Genomic DNA, 21,132 nt, shown 5'->3' on the forward strand with positions numbered 1-21,132 from the left:
ACCAGATCCAGGATATATTCCTAATCCACACCAGTTTAGGAACCAATACTGTTCAACCACAGCAACACAAACAAAATGCTGGAGGAACTCAGAAGGCCAGGCAGTATCTGTAGAAATGAATAAACAGCCAATCTTTTGGGCTGAGGCCCTTCTGGAGAATTGCTGAGTTCCTCCAGCATTTCATGTGTGTTGCTCTAGATTTCCAGCTTCTACAGACTTCCTGACGTTTCTGTTCAACCACATCTCATTACCAGTAGGAACAAGACCTAGCCTCATGACCAGCCCAACAATACTCACTGCCAGGTACTGGGGTCCCAGTGTGTTGAGCCCGGCCAAGCTTCCCCACATGGTGGCGGCACTGAGCTGCTGCATCTGCTGTTGGAGCTGCTGGGCAATTCTCTTCTGCTCTTTATCTTTCTGTGTGTCAGCGAACTTCACGACGATCGGTGAAGAACAGCCCTGCCAAGGAGATGGCACAGTTGGGAGCAAAGCAGTGATACACAGAATAGATGGAGTGCAGGTGCCAGGAGTCTGACGGTGGAGAGCATCGAGTGACGGGAACGCTTTCGAAGCCAGGTGAGTGCAGTGTGTCTGAGGAGACTGGCAGCAATGGGGCAGTGAACACCACACATGCACAATCAGACCTGGAGATGAACCACAGTGCGGGGTAAGTAAAGGGGCGCAGGATTACATAAGAGACGCAGCTTGAGACAAATTTCAGGAATGTATGGACTAATCAGAGGAAGGGGAGACACAAATAACGGAACAGCACAGTATAGTTTTACATTTTGCCCAGTAGAAAGATTTAGCTTGTTAACTAGCATCATACTGATGATACTAGTCTAAATAAGGTTCTGGGAGATCTGAGGTGACATGTGGAAATCTCTGGACAAACAGGATAGTTGGGAAGGCTGTTAAGAAGATATGTGGGTCTTGTATAATACAAGGCTGGCATGCCAACCTTTCAGTACAGTGGTCTCGGCAGGACAACCACACTGAGCCAACTGCCCTCACAGAATTCAGAAGGCTCACCTCCATTGTCTGTGACTGGTGCATTGTTTTGATTGCATTCTGAGCCATTGATCTTGTTGTAAATGTTATAAATGCACAACCTGTGGAAAGACAACACATTTTCAGGGGCTTCAATAATAGAACGGCAGCTTCAAAACATACACAGGGAGGCTAGGAGCAACAGACTTAATGCCAGGTTGTAGGGTGTGGTGAATCAGCTCTCTGGGTGCTCCACCAGTGAATGAGACAGAGAAGGGCACCCTCACATCCCATCACTCTGGTCCATATACCTACATCCTCTGGGACAGAGAGTCTAGTGCTGCAGCTGCTAGCAATGACCGTTAATGTCCCAAAAACATTGTTCAGCTAAGTGATTCTGATCTGTAGATCAGTTGTAGGAACTAAGGCAGACAGTCTGAATACAACATCACAGGTAGCATAGAAACAACAAGCAGCAACAATCCCAGCCCAAAATATGGGATAAAGCAAACTCAAGGACAGGACTGAAAATCTGCTGTGATGGGAGTCTTCAACATAAATAAAGTTATTCATTCCTTTTAAATCTCCAGCGTGCTCCTCAAGGAAACCCAGAATACACTTGTGCCTTTATTCACCAGTTCTCACCACACCTATCCCTGGTCATGCATTACCTCCACTTATCCCCATCTCTAGATCAAAAATCAAAGTTAGATAAAAGAACAAACAGCAGGAAGCAGAGGCAGCTGTAGTAGAAGAGTGCATTGAAGGGGGTGGTGAGTAAATGTTTGTTGTTTTTTTTTGGAAAATAGAGAATTAACACAAGTAAAGGGAAAGATTTGGGAAAGGGATAAAAAAATGAAAAAATTAAGTAAATAAGTACATAGGGATTGGATAATTATGTCTGTGGGCAGGAACAAGCACGAACAAATTGGGATATAAACACCTACAATGGTTGGTATATAGGCTTGTATGCAACATTTTGGACCAGTGGAAATGGTCCAGAAGGGTTGTATGGAAACTATTATTACCATTTTTCTCAACAACTAATTTCATTACTTAGCCTAATAGGTTAGATTTACCACAGTACATAATTATCTATTTAAATGTTTATTTTGCTTTTATATCATCTCAATGTGTACTTAAGAATGTATAAATAATTGTAGTTTTATACATATAAAAAAATGGAAAAGGTTATATGTGTGAAAAAAGTACATGATAATTGTGAACTCCTTATCCAAATAAAAATAAAATTTAAAAAAAAAAGGGGGTGGTGAGAGGGTGGCTGAAGGTAGGTGATGTGGGTGGGGTGGTCAGTGGCAGAATGGGGAGAAGAGGGAGGGAGGTGGTTGGGACAGTGTGGGGGAGAAGGGAGAGGAGGTGTGTGGTTGGGGGAGGTGAAAGGGGGAGGGAGGGTAGAAGAACGAGGGTGAATCCAGGGGCAGGTGAAGGGGAGGAGGAAAGGAAAGTGGTTTGTGAGTCGGTGAATGAGGAGGTAGGGAGGTTCTGCGAACAGGGGAGCCAAAGGGAGGGTAGGTGGGTAGATGGCAGTGCATGAGGGGGAAAAAGAGTAAATAGCTGGGGCAGGAGATGTGAGGGTAAACGAGGGCAGGGAGAGGGGGCTGAGGTGGGAGTGAGCAGGGAAGAATGGAGGACACCAGGATGGCCGCAGCAAGAGCTGAGGTACATGAAGGAAATGAACCAGATTGCCTCAAGTGAACAATTTTATAAGGTCAGTGGGAATAATCCCAAGCAAAGCCACTAATCCCCTTTAAGGTTGACCCTTACTCACCTTTACTCAGTCCATCTGGGCCCCGTAATATTCTACATTCCTCTATCTGTCCGAAAGGGGAGAACATGACACGCACGTCGTTCTCATTGCATTTCTTGGAAATCATCCCCACGAATAGCTTCCTGTCTTCTACTGCTGCAATCAAACATGGGGTTTATTATAAAAACTCTTAGTAAAGGAGGAATACAGACTGTGTGCTCTGGCAGTGCAATGTGCTAGGGGAAGAGTTTTTGATGTTCATATGCCAACTCACCATTGTTCTTCTCACTGTCTGCTGGCTTCATCTGTATAGGATGGTGCATCTGAGGAAGAGAGGCAGCAGTGGATCAGTACTGAGCTGGCATACAAGTGCTCCTCAAGGTACATTGCTACACAGAAACAGCACACTCATCGGCTTTCCCAGATACAAACACTGACCTGGCAGCCAGTGAAGCCCAGTGACTGGGTTTGATTTCATGTCAAATCTCTATAGTTCCATTTTGCTCTCAACAAAAGCTGAAAACTTACAGAATTTCCTGCTTTAATTTCTGATTTACAGCATCTCAGCATTTTACTCTGGTGAAAACTTTTTCTGCCCCCTCACCCTGGAACATGGCCACGCAGATTTATCGCGGTATTCCCAATCTGTTAAAAAAATTACATCCATGTTGACCATGCACCCATTTCATTACATATTATCTGTGCAAGAGCAGGATTTTATAGGGCAGGAGTCCCCAAGCTTTTTTGCACCGCGGACTGGTTTATTATTGACAATATTCTTGCGGACCGGCCAACCAGGAGTGGGGTGGGGGGGGGTAGGGTTGCCAACGGACAAGAGTAGCAGTCAAATACATTGTGTTTACCCCGAGTCACTACCATGACCATGAAGCCTTGCGCGGGTACCTGTGTGCGCATGCATGTAGGTGCCGATTTTTTTTCAACAAATTGTTTTTTGGCCATTAAGTGAAACTACACCGTACATTATTATTTCTACTTTATATAGGTTGTGTATTTATCATATCATTCCTGCTTTTACTATATGTTAGTGTTATTTGGTATGATTTGGTAGGTTATTTTTTGGGTCTGGGAACGCTCAAAAATTTTTCCCATATAAATTAATGGTAGTTGCTTCTTTGCTTTACGCCATTTCGGCACAAAGGTTTCATTGGATCACTCTACCTTAGCGGGGGAAATATGGGACAAGGGCGGTCCCACATGGGGCAAACCAATTTAGCCCATTATACGGGATGTTCCGGCTAATAAGGGACAGTTGGCAACCCTGGGAGGGGGGTTGGTGTTAATCATGACCAGAATACAGGTGATAAGTCAACTATAAGTCACTTATAAGTGGCTGGTACACTCAAATTCATTTCTAAAAGGGTTTATCTAACGAATTTAATATTAAACACACAGTGCATATTTTCCTTGCAGGAATATAGTGAATATAGTCAATTATAAGTCACTTATAAGTCAATAGCATCATAACATTTTAAGTAATGTTTGGATATTAAACACACAGCACGTATTTTCCCCGCATGAACATATAAAATCATTGCAACACACCAATATCGCTGAATCAGTGGGAGCCCTGGGCTTGTTTCCCTGTAACAAGACGGTCCCATCGAGGGGTGATGGGAGACAGCGATACTCGAAGGGGGTTCCTTATGTCCAGTCTATTCCGCAATTTAGCTTCCATTGCATTCATTGCAGAAAACCCCACTTTGCAGAGATATGCTGGAAATGGAAGCAACGTTTTCAGTGCTTTCGTGGTTATCTCAGGATATTTAGCCTTGACTTTGATTCAGAATGCCGGCAGAGATGTTATGTCAAACATACTTTTCAGCCCGCCGTCATTTGCAAGCTTGAGGAGTTATCTTCTTTCCACACTGACGTGGATGACGCGTGCGTAATGACTTTGCGTGTGTTCAACAGTGGCCACGACAGAGAATGAGGAAAGGTGCAGCTGACTCATATCGCCAAATCATATCATTTCCTCGTGGCCCAGTAGCACATGCTTTGCGGCCCGGTACCGGTCCGCGGCCCCGTGGTTGGGGACCACTGTTATAAGGCACCCACAGAACAAAGAAACAGCAAAGTGGGAAGTGGAAGGGTAAAGGGAAATAGTAGAAACCATAGAAACTACAGCACAGAAACAGGCCCTTTGGCCCTTCTTGGCTGTGCCAAACCATTTTCTGCCTAGTCCCACTGACCTGCACACGGACCATATCCCTCCATACACCTCCCATCCATGTATCTGTCCAATTTATTCTTAAATGTTAAAAAAGAACCCGCATTTACCACCTCGTCTGGCAGCTCATTCCATACTCCCACCACTCCGTGTGAAGAAGCCCCCCCAATGTTCCCTTTAAACTTTTCCCCCCTCACCCATAACCCATGTCCTCTGGTTTCTTTCTCCCCTTGCCTCAGTGGAAAAAGCCTGCTTGCATTCACTCTATCTATACCCATCATAATTTTATATACCTCTATCAAATCTCCCCTCATTCTTCTACGCTCCAGGGAATAAAGTCCTAACCTATTCAACCTTTCTCTGTAACTGAGTTTCTCAAGTCCCGGCAACATCCTTGTAAACCTTCTCTGCACTCTTTCAACCTTATTTATATCCTTCCTGTAATTTGGTGACCAAAACTGAACACAATACTCCAGATTCGGCCTCACCAATGCCTTATACAACCTCATCATAACATTCCAGCTCTTATACTCAATACTTCGATTAATAAAGGCCAATGTACCAAAAGCTCTCTTTACAACCCTATCTACCTGTGACGACACTTTTAGGGAATTTTGTATCTGTATTCCCAGATCCCTCTGTTCCACTGTACTCCTCAGTGCGTTACCATTAACCCTGTATGTTCTACATTGGTTTGTCCTTCCAACGTGCAATACCTCACACTTGTCAGTATTAAACTCCATCTGCCATTTTTCAGCCCATTTTTCCAGCTGGTCCAAGTCCCTCTGCAGGCTCTGAAAACCTTCCTCACTGTCTACTATACCTCCAATCTTTGTATCATCAGCAAACTTGCTGATCCAATTTACCACATTATCATCCAGATCATTGATATAGATGACAAATAACAATGGACCCAGCACTGATCCCTGTGGCACACCACTAGTCACAGGCCTCCACTCGGAGAAGCAATTCTCTACCACCACTCTCTGGCTTCTTCCATCGAGCCAATGTCTAATCCAATTTACCACCTCTCCATGTATACCTAGCGACTGAATTTTCCTAACTAACCGCTCATGCGGGACCTTGTCAAAGGCCTTGCTGAAGTCCATGTAGACAATATCCACTGCCTTCCCTTCATCCACTTTCCTGGTAACCTCCTCGAAAAACTCCAACAGATTGGTCAAACATGACCTACCACGCACAAAGCCATGTTGACTCTCCCTAATAAGCCCGTCTATCCAAATGCTTGTAGATTCTGTCTCTTAGTACTCCCTCCAATAACTTACCTACTACTGACGTTAAACTCACCGGCCTATAATTTCCCAGATTACTTTTCGATCCTTTTTTAAACAACGGAACAACATGAGCCACTCTCCAATCCTCCGGCACTTCACCCGTAGACAGCGACATTTTAAATATTTCTGCCAGGGCCCCCACAATTTCAACACTAGTCTCCTTCAAGGTCCGAGGGAACACTCTGTCAGGTCCCGGGGATTTATCCACTTTAATTTTCCTCAAGACAGCAAGCACCTCCTCCTTTTCAATCTGTACAGTTTCCATTAGTATTGCAATAAGCTTTGAGCTTCCCCCTCTGTACCATTGCTCATGCATCAAAGTTGTCTCATTCACAAAATAACCTTTCATATTCACCACTAAATGCATTTCGGCAAATGTCTTCTCCGTGTCCTCCCATTCTCTCTCTTAAAATACTGGAGAAACTCAGCAGGCCAGGTAGCATCTATGGAAAAGAGTAAACTACTCTTTTCCATAGATGCTGCCTGGCCTGCTGAGTTCCTCCAGCATTTTGTGTGTGTTGCTTGGATTTTTAGCATCAGCAAACTTTCCTTTTGTGACTGGACTTTCTCTCATCTCCAGAGCTCAATGCTTCAGGCACATCCCTTAAGCTCATTTCACCTCTTTGTCCCTCCATTCCTACACCTCCAATACCCATAATCATCCCCTTGAGTAATTGAAGGTTATGGGAACCAGATTAGCAGCACTGACCAGCCACATCACATTAAATGAAACGAACAAGGTCCTGGTGACCTACTCCTGCTCCCATTTTCTTGTGCTCCTGCTTGTATTCCCCAAGGCCCATCTTTGTACAAGATTTCTTTTTCTCAGAAGGTGGAACCAGAGCCTTCACCTCCTTTACCCCAAACTGCTATTTATTACACTACATCATGACTGCCTGTCTCTGCACAACTCCATCATTTGCCTTCCCCCAACCTGTTACACAAGTCTAGACCAAAAGAGCCTTCACCCTCAAGCACCTGGAGCACCAAACACCTTTCCAATATGTTCAATTACTACCCTGAGGTCTCCCTTACAGATTCAGCCTACAGTGCTTTTCCTTGGTCTTCCAATCAAAATGTATCATCTTACACTCTTTTGCTTTTCATCTGCCACATCCACACTTTTCACTAGCTACTGCTGACCTTTTAACTTCTATTTCCAGAACGAAGAGGAACCAAAGATTGCACAGTAAACTGAGAGCAATGTTGTGAGCTTGATGAGAGTATAACATCAGTACAAAGGGAGAAAGAGGAGTAATTGTTTCTGTAATCTTGAATCACATTTCCAATATTGTTCTGTATCTTAGCACTTGAGCCATATATGAAAAAGGAAAGCCTAACGCCTGGCTATTGCTGATCATCATTACCCAGGGATATGGCAGTGCAGGTTGGATGTCTGGATCCCAAATATGTTTGAGTTTCTAGGCAGCAAGTCTCATCCTAGAAGTCATCCAGGCCGACTCGCACACTCTCTTCTTTCCCACCCTACTGGGTTACCCAGTTGCAGCCCACTGGGCAATAACTCTGCTACCTAGTTTCTTTTTCCTTCCCCACCTGGTTCCATCTGCCTATCACCCACACACTCAACCCACTGGGTTCCTTATTCCCTTCCCCTCCCCACTGTTCCCATACACCCACCATCCCACTCTTATCTGATTCCAACTCCTCAGCTTCCTTTCTTATCAGAATCCATAACACGCAGTTCTTTGTTGTTTCTAGTAATCACCTCCCAGCCTCTATCATTATTTCCATCCCTTCCTCCCCTAACCTGAATCTTATCACTTGCCAGTTCCTGCCTTGCCCTTCCCCATTACCAGCTACCTTCTCTTTACACTGCCAATCCTAATGCAGGGTCAGGAACCAAAGTGGTGAGTATCCTTTGCACAGATGGTGCCTGACTCACTGAGTTCCTTTAGCAGGTTGTTTGTTGCTCCAAATCCCAGTATTTGCAGCTTCTTGTCTGCTAGAAGTCATGTTTGACTTAGAAGCCTCTTCTTCTAATTGTGTAAACTTGCATCAATAAGGAGATGAATCGAGCATTCACAGTTTGTTCCTGAGCTGGTCAATTGGTGTGACCAATAACTTGTGGGAAAATAAACATAACTGATGCACAGAAACTGACCATATTCAATGCATTTTCATTATCTATGACAACTGAATGACTTCAATATCAGACCAAGGAGGAGAAATCTTACACATTTCAATGAGATATTCTGTCCTAAAATCCAGAGAATACAGTTCCAAGCTACTCTCTCTCTTCATATAGCCAATCTGTCATCTCAGAAATAAATCCAGTGAAATATCTCTGCATTTCTTCTTTGGGAAGTCTATGCTTTAATAAGACCAAACTATACTTCCTATTCACCAAGGACTTGTATAACTTCAATAAGACAGCTTCAATTCTGTACTCAGATCTTCTCACAATAAAGACCAACATACCATCAGCCTTCTTGGTTATTTGTGCACTTGCACACCACTGTTCAATGACATGCATAAAGAGAGCCAGGTCTCTTTGAATGTCAACATTTTGCAATCTGATTTTCTGTTTTGTGTGCCAAAGTGGGGCCATATTTAATGTGTTAGGGTTGGATTAGTGTAAAGATGGAAGTTTGATTATCAGCTCAAACTCAGTGGGCTGAAGGACCTGTGTCTATGCTGTATCTCCCTCTATGGTCTCACCCACAGCCTGACTATATCCCCTTGAAGTCTCCCGACATTTTCCTGTCAACTCTGAATTCCAGCTCATTCTGTGTTACCAACAAACATCAGTAATATTCACAGATAGTGAATAATTGCAGCCTAATCAGTAATCCACCTGATATTCCACTAGTCACAGTACACCAAACTGAGAAAGACCCCTTTATTCCCAAACTATGCACTGACAGCCAATTCTCAGCACATGCCAGTACAGAATCAGGTTTATTATCACCAACATGACCTGAAATTTGTTAACTTAGCAACAGCAGTTCAATGCAATACACGATAACGTAGAAAGGAAAAAAAATATATCAATTAAAGTACATCTATGCACATTGAATAGATTAAAAATAGTGCAAAAAAATATATATTTTTTTTAAAAGTGAGGTAGTGGGGGGGGCGTCACGTGATGACGTAGGATTGAGACGTATAAATCCAGCTCTCCCGTAAAAAATCAGCAAAAACCGTTTAAACAAAGTAAAGTTAATAAATATTTTCCGAAAACTACTTATAAACTTCGTAAGACTACTCTACGATATGCCTCGTAAACCGCAACAGAAGTAGTCTGTTGTTGTGAAGTCGCCACGAGATGGGAAGAAAAAAGGGCCTACTGCAGCAATGGAGCCTCGGATTCAGGTTGGATCTCCTTCGGAGGCGACGTATTTTATCTCTGGCGTAGAAGAATAGGGAGCAATGGTGGCGGTAGTGGTCTCTCGGAAGAAGATGCCGGAATTGTGCATGCACAAATCGACACAACTTAAACTACAAGAACCGACGGCCATTGCAACTGAAAGCGACTCAGAGTCAGAATTGGATACCGCGGAGAATACAGATGAAGAGGAGGAGGAAGAACTGGAAGAGACTGGAAGTAAAGGAGACGATCGAGACATAAGAGAGGCTTTATTGCGATTAACGGCTGAACTAAGAAAATTAAGAACAGAGCTTAGAGACGTGAAGATGTGCTATGATAAAGCTATGAAAAGACAGGATAAAATGGATAAGAAACTTCAGAAGATGGAAAGAACAATGGAGCATATTAACGATAAGAGTGGAAAAAACAGAAAATGATGTGCTTGTCTGGAACACGGAAAGAAATCGACTCTTGGAGAAAGTGGACGTGTTGGAAAATTTTAGTAGACGTAATAATATTAAAATTGTTGGTCTCAAAGAAGGTATAGAGGGAGATAATCCAATAGAATTTTTTCAAAGATGGATCCCAAAAACCTTGCAAATGAAAGAGGAAGACCGATCAATTGAAATTGAGCGGGTACATAGAGCTCTAAGACCAAAACCACAAGATGACCAATATCCACAAGCAATTTTAATAAAATTCTTAAGATTTCAAGACAAAGAAAGGATTCTACAGGCAGCTGCCCAAGCTGCCAAGAAGAGAAAAGGGCCACTGATGATAGAAGGGAAGAAAATTTTTTTTTACCCTGACATAAGCTATGAACTTTTGAAGAGAAGGAAGAAATTTAATCCAGTGAAAAAAGCCCTATGGGATCACGGTTATCAATTTATATTGCGTTATCCTGCAACCTTGAAGATTTTCTTGCCTGGTGGAGAAAAAAGATTTTTTGAAGATTCCCGGAAAGCGGAGGAGTTTGTGCGAGATTCTTTGAATATTCACCAGATACAAGAACAAACCCAGGGGAGCGAGAAGGATTGAAGATGAAGACTGGATCAAGGATTAGGCCTGTTGGATTTTTAGGCGGATGAATATATAAATATATTATTAATTATATGAGGGAGCGGAAGAAAGGTTAAAATTTGAGGAATATTAGCTGGGAACAATGACATTAATTTTTTTTTATATATCTACAATTTTTTGTTATGGGGGAGCTGGAAGAAACACTGATCAATCACTACGTTATTCATGTGTGCAAGCGTGGCAATAGCTACGACCCGCACAATGGAGGGGGGTAGTGTTGTGTATCTTTTCATTCACAACATTAGTGGGGGGGGGGATTTTGTTTTTTTTTCTTTTTTTGTATCTTTTCTATCTTTTTTTTTCTTTTTGCCTGGATGATTGGGAGGGAAACACATAGCAACATGGTGAAGTTCAAAGAGATTCCCCAGGGAACTATGAGAGTTGAGAAGCTAAGTAATGTTTTAGATTTTAAGAGATAAATATGAAACATCTTTGAATATTTGGAGCCCTTATTTACAGCTCTGATGATGAAGATCTTGGTTCCTTGGGGAAAGTAACAAATATATATTAAATTTATTTTTAATCCCATGGAGCATGTGCAAACCTTCCAATATTCAGGCGGTTCTTTTTTTTTCTTTTCTCTTTAGGTAGGAGTATATATCGGTGGGGGAGGGTTAAGGGGAGGGTAGATATTCATGGGTTCAATGTGCATTTAGGAATCGTTTGGCAGAGGGGAAGAAGCTGCTCCTGAATTGCTGAGTGTGTGCCTTCAGGCTCCTGTACCTCCTTCCTGAGAAGCGGGCATGCCCTGGGTGATGGAATCCTTAATAATGGACGTCACCTTTCTGGGGCACCGCTCCTTGAAGGCGTCCTGAATACCATGGAGACTACCATCTATGATAGAGCTAATTTTACGATTTTCTGGAGCTTCTTTCTGTCCTGTGCAGTAGCCCCTCCATACCAGACAGTGCTGCAGACTGTCAGAATGCTCTCCACGATACAACTATAGAAGCTCTGAGTGTTTTAGGTGACAAACCAAATCGCTTCAAACCCCTAATGAAATATAGCCACTATCTTGCCTTCTTTATAACTGCATCAATATGTTGAGACCAGGTTAGAACCTCAAAGATCTTGACACCCAGGAACCTGAAGTTGCTCACTCTCTCCACTTCTGATCCCTCTATGAGAATTGGTTTGTGCCCACTTTAATGTACTCCCTTGTCCTCCAAACTTACTGACCAACTTTATTTATGGAATCTAACCAAAGGTTTTCTGAAAGACCAAATACACTTCCACAGATATGAGAGAGATGAGGATGTAGGAAAATATGCTGGAAAGTGCAATTAATTGCTCTAGCAATGACATGAAGGCTGAATGGCCTCCTTTCGTAACATTAGGAAATAATAGAAATGTGTATTAAAGAATAAAATAGTCAAGCATGATTTCCCTTTCAAGTCCATACTAACTACTCAATCCTACTCTTTTCCAGATGTTTTGTTATATCCTGCATTATGGTTACTGACATATTCCCTAATACTGATGTTATCCTAACATGAAAATAGATCCTCTCGTTCTCTCGTTCCTTCCTTCCTTCCATAAAGGGATTGCATTTGCTACTCTAATTTGATTTTGCTGATGCTAATTTCCTTTAATTTCCTTTTTCACCAGATTTTTGGCTCTCCAGTAGAATGACTGGGCCTTCACAAAATTTTTTAAATTTCTCAACAATTTCCTTATTCACCACTATTAACTCTCCTACTGTAGCTCTTAGCTGTTTTTATGTTTAGAGGTTTTATCTCTTGCTCTGTTCCCCCATTACATCAATTTCATTTCTTAAATTCTGAAGTGCCCCCAAGCTACAGACGTAGTTATTTCTGTCAACTTTATAAGCCTCTATATTTGATTTAATATTAACTTTAACTTAAACTGTCGACAATAGGTGGACTACTGGATTTTTTTTTGCTTCACTGACACCTCACTTTAACTTGAGGGGATACTAGCCTGTACCAGCCTTTGTGCCTCACATATACTGGCATCATCATAGTTTGATATGGCAATCTGAATGCAGAACAACATAAGAAGCTGTAGACAACATTGACGTCAGCTCAATAAATCACAGGCCCACCACTGGTAGTATCTACAGGAGGCACTGCCATAATGAGGCAACATCCCTATCTTACGGGCAACCTATTTTCTCACAGCTACCATTTTTACAGAAGCCTGAAGTCTCACACCACCAGGTTCAGCAGCAGCTACTTCCCTTCAGCCATTCAGTTCTTGAGCCAAATGACTCAACCCTAAAACCTACAGTTTATCAGTACTATGACTACCTTGCACTAGAGCTTGCACTTAGAATGAGCATTTTTTGTTACTGTGTTCTTTGAAAAAATTGTGCACAATGTTTTTTTAAACTTTTCTTCTGACTGCTGCTCATTAAATGTTGTGTGTGATGTTGCTGCAAAATGCTTTTCGTTGCCTTTGCGCATACGACACTAAACTGTTTGCTCAGATAAGTCACCTTGGCTCCTGCAATGGTTGTTGTTATCAAGCATTCCAAGTATCCCCTTGTTATCGCCTCTCTGCTAGAGGTAAAGAAGTTTACAGAATTATATGGGAGGTAACTAGCAGGAAACCTAGCCCATAGCGTGGGGGTGGGGTAAGAGGGCAGAGTGAAGGAGAGACTGGCATGCAAAGATTTGGGTGGGACAGAAAGATGAGAGGAGGTGCAGGAGTGTGGCTCTTGACGTATGCGGTTTAATTTACTGAACAGTGGAGTTTCTGCAGCTCACAACTTTATAGCTGCTTTATATCTACTTTCCAATCCTTCACTAATACTTCTCTTGCCTTCCTAAGTGCACCATCTCGCACTTGTCTATATTCAATTCTATTTGCCCCTACACAGACTAATCGAAAGCAATCTAACGCTCCCTCCTCACAGGCACAACACGTGGTCAAAGTCTTTTTTATCATCTGCAAACTTCTTTCATCATGCCTGAGCAATTGTCTAAATCATTCATTACAAAATGCAAGGGACTGAACACAGATCCACAGAGCCCCACTGATAACAGTTTTCCAGTCACAAAAAAATCTATCATCATCCATAACTTACTGCAACTTTGCCAGATATGAATTCAATTTGCCACTCCCCTTGGGTTTTTACTTCATTATTTTGGTAAGCCTGTCAACTGGGACTTTGACATAAACCTTGCTGAAATTTATTACAAAATGTTCAGTTAGTAGTGTGAACAACAAAGTAGGTTACTCAAACTCTAGGCACAAGGTATTCATTCTGTAACAGGCAAATATGATCCCTGGGCCTCTCCTACATTTCCCTATGGTTTCTGACCTCACAACATGCCTCACAACAGCACCAGCAACTGTGGCATGTACTTAACCAGTTCCGCTTAAAAGGTAAAACCACTACCCTCACTAAAGCCTGACATAATATGGACATACTCACCCCGGGCAAAATCTTCATATTGTGAAGGGCATTTTGTGCTTCTAGTGCTGCTTTACGGGTATAAAACGTTACAAAGCAACAACCTGGAAAGAGATGCATAAATTAAACAGCAGAACAGGTTCATGTGTCAAATTCCAGCAACTCCCAGGCAACTTTGGCCAATGGATTATCATTCTCAGTTGCCCCACCTTTCCCATTCCTTCCCTTTGCACCCCCCACCCAGGAGGTACTATTAAGTCTCAGATACAATTCAACCCATGACACTTAGTACTGCTCTACGCATCTCAGTTCTCTGCACTGGTCAGTGTCATCACACATCCCACCCACCCTTCTACCAGCTGTACAGAATTATGACGGACATAGCTAGCAGCTAACTTTAACCCATCACAACGATATCTAAAACCGAAGGGCAAATGCTTAGGGAAAGGGATAAGAGATTTAGAGAGGAACTAGGGAGTAGCTTCCTTCACCCAGGTGGTTGGACTCTGGAGCACATTGAGTAGATGGTGCAGGCAGAGACTCACCCATTTCAGGATCTAAACTAGCACATGAATTGCCAAGACATAGAAAGCTGGCAGCTGGGATTAATGCACATGGGTATTTGGTGTTCAGCACAGGCTTCGTGGCCTGCTTCGGTGCTATGAGACATTAGCTCCAGAGTGCTTACCAATTTCAACAAAATGTATTCCACATTCAACAATGCTGCCGTCTGTCTCTTTTCAATCCATCAGTGCCAGAAAGGGCTTTTGTTACAGAGAGAAGTTGGGCAGACTGAGACCTAATTCCATTGAATCAGTAAATTCACAAGGGCTTTAAATCGGTTGGATGCATAGTCTTTTTCCTTGGGGTTGGAATTTATTAGAAAGCTGAGAGGCAACTTTTCCCACAAAGAGGGTGGTCCGTATATGCAATAATCTGTGAGGAGAAGTAGTTGAGGCAGATACATGTACATTTAAAAGACACTTGGACAAATACACTAATAGGAAAGCTTTAGAGGAACATGGGCAAACATGGGCAAATGGCACCAGCTTAGATGGGGCATTTTGGTCTGCGTGGACTGGTTGGTTGCTTTCTGTGTGACTCTGTGACTAGAAGTCAGTAGCTGCCTGCAGCTCACAGAAACCAAACACCCCCGGGGAATGGCACCTATTCAATGGAATTCGTATTGTAACCAGCTCTACAGCTTGACTCAGTTTTTTTTTTACAATACTTAATCCGGATCAGCAGTACACAACTGCTCGAAAAAGTTTTGGTGCAGTTCACCTAAAGGTAAAGTGAAGCAGAATTGACGAAGCTCACCTTTACTCTGAGGAGGGTTTTGACTTCTGTCGCGGAGTACATTAATCTCATACACAACACCGTACTGTTCGAAAAGTTCTTTCAGCTCTTTTTCAGACCAGGACCTTGGAATCTGACCCACAAACATCTTGATGGAGTCGATATCAGGCTGGTCGGGGTGATCCAGAGACCCATTCATTTTCTTTGATCTGCAGAAAGGAGAAATAACAACAGACACTGATCCAAAGGTCTGGCTGGGGGGGTGGGGAGAAGAGAATTGGCAGAGGCTGGTGAAAGCATGCTGGAAGACAGGCCAGAGACTATAGGGGGGTAAAGGAAGGAGAGTGTGGCACAGAGCAAGAGGAGGGAAAGTACCACCAGAGCTGGAGGCAGTGCGAGGAAAGAAAGGGCAGCTTTTCAACCATCTCAATGATGCTACAATAATGGCAAGTCTATCTGAGGCAACTGTGACCTGTTCACACAGAGGTGATGGACAAGTCTGCTGAGCTCCTGAGTGCATTCAGTAGGGTGACCCAGTGAAATCTCCCTGGCACTCACCATCACTGCCATGCAACTGGCACAGCCATGTACCCATTGGTGATGTCAGTATGAAAGGCTGCCTCCCCTGGAGCTTCTCTGCAACACCTGACACCTGACTCTGTCCAATAGGCCAGCGTTAATTAAGAAAAGGTTCTTCACTTGGGCATTCAGCACATAAGCTAAAAAAAACTAAAAAAGTCGATGTATGAAAACATATCCAGAGCTAACAGTGAAAACAAAATCTGTGTAAACTTTAAATCCTCCTTTTGCATTTTCTTGTGTTTTCCAAAGTTATAATTACTGTGTGATATTCTAACATGTTCTCAAGGAAGTTGGCATACCGGGGTGGTACAGAATAAATTGTAAATACGGTGCTGAGCTTGGGGTGAACTCTGATGCCAACACTTTAATGTTAAAGTGGCATAACAATAAATTAACTTCCAGGTTGTGTTTATTGACCATTGACTTAAAATGAGCCCTGCTAAATTAACTAGCTCATTATGTTACAAACTAACTACTCAGAAACACTGCCAATGCTTACACCATCTGGAGAACGAGAATTTCAGAGTTGTATACTTTGATAATAAATGAACCTTTGATTTCCACGATACACAGCAAAACTGAAGATCAAATGGTACAAATCAGTGCAGCGTGAAGGCACCAATGGAAGCTGGGCTTATCCTTCAGAGTAATTAATCTGATTAGGCCATTTCTGTTACTCTCAGCACCTGAGTTGGTATGCTGTCTGGCCATTCCTTTAAAAGGTGATTACTGTATAGCACTGGGGGAAAAAATTGTAAATTTATAGCACATGGCATATAGCAAAAATACAAATGCATTAAAATAATCTGTAGCCATATGAATGCAAAAGAAAATCTTAGGCAAGATATAATGGATACATTATCGAACAGAGGGGAACGGTGCAGAAATCAATGCTGGTTATTCGTACCATGTCTGGTTTGAATATGGTGTGTAGTGACTGACACATGACTCAGTGTTCCTACTACAATATTTCAGGAGTACACAAGATATATAAAAAAAACAATGAAAGAGCCTAAAGGCACAAGCTTCCCTGCCAAAGAATTTTAAATAAATTGAAAGCTATCCCAATCCGTCTTTGGCAGAATTTCACCTTACTTGACTGTTTATAATAATCAATGCAGCCCAGCACTGCTTAGATAAATGAATACAAACAGAAGCAATAGAACTTTAGGAAGCCCACCATATCATGGCATGAACTATATTAAACTACACAGACAAGCAGGAGGCTCCTGTACCTGAGTCTCATTCTACACAAGCTCTCCTACCATTCAGTAGCCCAGGTGCCTTGACAACCTTTGCCAATCCGGGACTGTTGGAAGAAGCAGTTTGCTTGCATGAGTGCTGGCACAGTGAGGAACCAACCTCTCCAGTATACAGGCAGGAAGTGAGAGCTGAGACACTGTGCCAAGACTTCCAACCAGAACCAGAAGTACAGACGGGCAGCACTGTTTGGATGATCCTGCCTAAAACAGCCTAGGAGCCGTGTACTCATGCTACCTCTACGTATCTGCGTATTAGCATAGATTCACTCAGATAACCTACTCAGTTTACTTCCCACTTAATTCCAGGGAGAGGTGACTCAATACATCTCTAACCTTGACGATCCCACTCACCATGTCCCAGGGATACTACAGCCATCCTCAGGATACTCTGCACCGATCATCCTGAATAGCCAAACCCCATATTACATTCCAACAACAACCTGACGCTTAGTGATTTCTTCTCTGCCTTCCACAAGCGGAGCTGCCAAGCAGTGCTGTCAGCCAGTGGCAGCTCAGCTCACCTCGGACGCTCAGCAGATAAGGACGTCTGAGGTGTGCTGGACTGGGGGTAGGGGACAGGTACTCCTAACCCACCAAACATACCATTGAACCCAGCGATGGAGCACTGGCATTCTGGACAGAGGGACTGTCTTGAACAGAAACAAAGGGCTCATACTTTTGAATAGAGCTGCAGTTCTAAAGGGAAAATAAAGTGCAAGTAAATGAATTATTTCATTTTAATTTGATACTTCTGATTATTTGAGAGCATTTTATGATGTCAGACTATCAGATGTTTTAAAACAGTTCAAAACCCCTTGAATTGCACAGACCTACACTGAGTGGACTCATCACTCCGCACAAGGACACCTCCTGGACATAGCTACATCTGGAAAGAAGGGATCTTGGGCATTCACAAGGGTAGGCCCAGCCTAGTATTCGAACTCCACTGAAAGCAGCTATATTGACCAATAACTCATCCCATACCTTCCAGTTTAAACTGATTTTGGTCTACCTAAAGTCAATGCAACTCCTTAACAATTGAACACACCCTGAATCTCCCTGAAGTGCTTGTGGGTCAGTGATGTTGTGCAGATCCTTACTGCCAGATGTTTCCTTGCAGCACTATCTGTTCTAACCAGACCCCCAGTCACAACAAGTACATCGAGTACAATCTGGAACTTCAATTGGCACTAATCTGCAATACTTTATCCCTGATGGGCAGAGACAGCATATGGCCAGGTAACACTATCAGTTCAGTCAGAGGATAAATACTAAAATAGTACCATCTCTTGACAATCACTATTGTTCCTCCCAATGAAAGCCTAATGGCTTTAACTATGATAAAGTTGGGTCTCAGGTGTTGGCATCCAGATTTGAAGCCTTGAAGATACACAGTAAAGCCAACCCAAAGCCTGTTGTTGAAACACTAGAGTATAGAAAGTGGACTGATCCACACTCTCAACTCTTGAGTTCAAGTAGGTACTGCATCAGAGTCTCAAGTTTGGCCACAATTATCAATTTAATGAGAGCTCAGACTTTCCACCACAACTGAGTTTAGTAAAGTTGAACTTGAACTCAGCTCACTTATGTGTCCCAATTTCCAAACTGTAGCTAATGTGTTTTTTTTTGGTCACATGTGCATGCAGAGTGACTGTGGTGCAGGATACCACTCCCCACTCTCCTGACCCTTCAGATATATCTATACTTCTCCATCAGCCGAGCCTTCCCATATGGTGTCTGACACCCCACTTAACATTCTTGAATCACCTAGATAGGCTTGCAGCTTTTATCACTTTTGAGTGAATCATCATGCACATGTTTATGGTCATAATGGGTTGCACGACTCTCGCTGTTCACTTGAGCAGATTTCCTAACAAAGTAGCACATGGTCACATAGCAGTCCTGTTCCCATTCCTCGCTCCTCAAGTCTTTCAGGTTCTCTTCAACACTTTCCAATTTCATTAGTAAATTTCCAACTCGCCCAAAAGTGCTCCCAATTACAGCAAACAAACAAGTGTATATTTTCTCATCAATGTCAAAAGATATTGGCTAACAGCAAATACAAAGCCCTCAGTTCTTGACAACTTAGTGTTGCTACTTTATAGACTTCACAGGGGTAATGTGGGACACCTCCTAGAGCCTCTGACTATTTTCATACTCAATTATTGCCTATCCTTCAAAGTCTTCAAGCTTGAGCTTTCAAGCATAGAGCACTCTTGCTAAGAATTCTTTCCTGATTGCCCTCAATCAACTCAGCATTTCCTCACTTCAGGGGACACATTTGTGCTGCTTCTACTGATCCTTCCACACAGCTCGCCCTTGTGGCAACTGTAATATTGCTACCATTATGTCAAGCCATTGCATCTCTAATCACGTCACTGCATCAACCCATGGCCCGCCCACCCTACACCTTTACCAAACTCCCTTCCACATGAGGCATCCTAAACACTCTTCCAGCCCGACTATCCAAAATTCTCCTGGTTCTTTCAAATCTCCAGTTTTTCATTCTCATCTCTTTTTATGTTTCACATGCTAGGTGACTTCGGTCTCCAAAGAAGTCCAGGAAATTCCTCAAGGCAAACTCATGTCAAATGTCTATTTTACAATGGCTAACTTTATATTCCAGAAGGGAAAAATTTTGTGCCTTTGTTTCCAAAATTGCTGCACTGTTTTCTTGAACCCCCACAGCAACACACCTCAGCCACACTCAAATTGCAGCTAGTCCCTTTGGCTGTTTTTAGTTTCACTATCCAACTTTCGTTATTGTTTTACCTCATGCTTGTTCACCTCCCCCCACCCCTCAAACGTAAATAGAGGATTCCAGTTAATTGGAACACTGGGACCAGTACATTTCAGCCCAATTAAACAGCTGCCCCAGTTAGCAGAAGTTTCATGGAAGTAGTTAAAAAGGTATAAAAAAGACAAGCTACCATTTAATTGAGTAACAACTTACGTACTTAAGTGAAATACAGAACAAATTAGAACACATGCAATAATACAACAGTGTTATAAAACTGTGTACTGGTTCCTAATAGATATCAACAGAGGAATTCATTCAGAGCTCCTTTGTGTTTTTTGATTGACAAAATCAGCGCAGACACCTAGTGCAGACAGTGGACCGCCTTCAAACAGTGCTGTCAAAGATTGCATCATCCAAATCTTCATATTATTCATCGTTCCAAACTTGAAGTAGTGAAATCATTTAATTTTCACTCCAGGCCATTTCTGGTATCTCCAAACCTGAATGCTTGAAATCGCAGTAAGCCAAACAGTTCTGCATTATCTTACTGTTTATTACCCACCAACTATCAGTGACAAAGATCACTGCTTTTTGAGCACACAAAACATGCATGTGACTGAAGCAAGATAGAAAATGCTCGGCAAGTCTCCTGTCTCAATTAAGCAGCATAGTGTCCCAAATAAACAAAGGAAATCCCAGCTATTTTCTTTATTTGTTTTTGTTCTTTAAGAGCTGTCCCAAGAAGTGGCTGCCCTGACTAACTGTGGGCCAATTGATTGGAATCAAATATAATACATAACTTCCTTTCACATTGTACATTCAATTCCTCCCTCAGTCAACATTTCGATTCTTTTTCAAACATCCACCCCCCGCAAGTCAATGGTCTCTCTTCCTTTTGAAGTTGTACACTAATCTAACGTCTCTGAATGTACTACTGTTAGTCAGTCAAATGTACAACTACTCCCCTGTTATCAATAATCTCCAATTTCATTTCCAGCAACATCTGGAAAAAAAACATAGTTGAAGTACCAATGACAGAAATTCCAATTTGTCTTTTACTGCCCTGACACTATTGATTTCTCAGCTTTTACAAGTCTTCTATGCTCTTAGCTCTATTTACATGTTACATTTTGACAACCACCCATGTAGAGTGCTGCGCCAAATACACAACTTATCCACTACCATGTTTTCAAAGATTCTGATTTCCTGCAGTTCACTGTT

General features: G+C 42.4%; 1 protein-coding gene across 8 annotated transcripts in view; it reads right to left on the reverse strand.

Moving 5' to 3' along the window:
* Positions 1-21,132, reverse strand: part of celf1 (cugbp, Elav-like family member 1) — an 82,203-nt gene that overhangs the window by 26,640 nt on the left and 34,431 nt on the right. For 6 of the 8 annotated variants that reach the window (XM_063062282.1, XM_063062288.1, XM_063062286.1 and 3 more), the window contains 6 exons: positions 15,349-15,536; positions 14,050-14,132; positions 3,033-3,081; positions 2,780-2,914; positions 1,033-1,112; positions 298-459 (listed from right to left, as the gene is read on the reverse strand). In XM_063062282.1, the coding sequence (XP_062918352.1) occupies positions 298-459; positions 1,033-1,112; positions 2,780-2,914; positions 3,033-3,081; positions 14,050-14,132; positions 15,349-15,536 (697 nt within the window). The remainder of the gene's footprint in view (positions 1-297; positions 460-1,032; positions 1,113-2,779; positions 2,915-3,032; positions 3,082-14,049; positions 14,133-15,348; positions 15,537-21,132) is intronic. The other 2 variants (XM_063062285.1, XM_063062287.1) reach the window with 1 other exon arrangement.

The sequence above is a fragment of the Mobula hypostoma genome, chromosome 11, assembly GCF_963921235.1.
Source record: "Mobula hypostoma chromosome 11, sMobHyp1.1, whole genome shotgun sequence".
Taxonomy (NCBI): Eukaryota; Metazoa; Chordata; class Chondrichthyes; order Myliobatiformes; family Myliobatidae; genus Mobula; species Mobula hypostoma.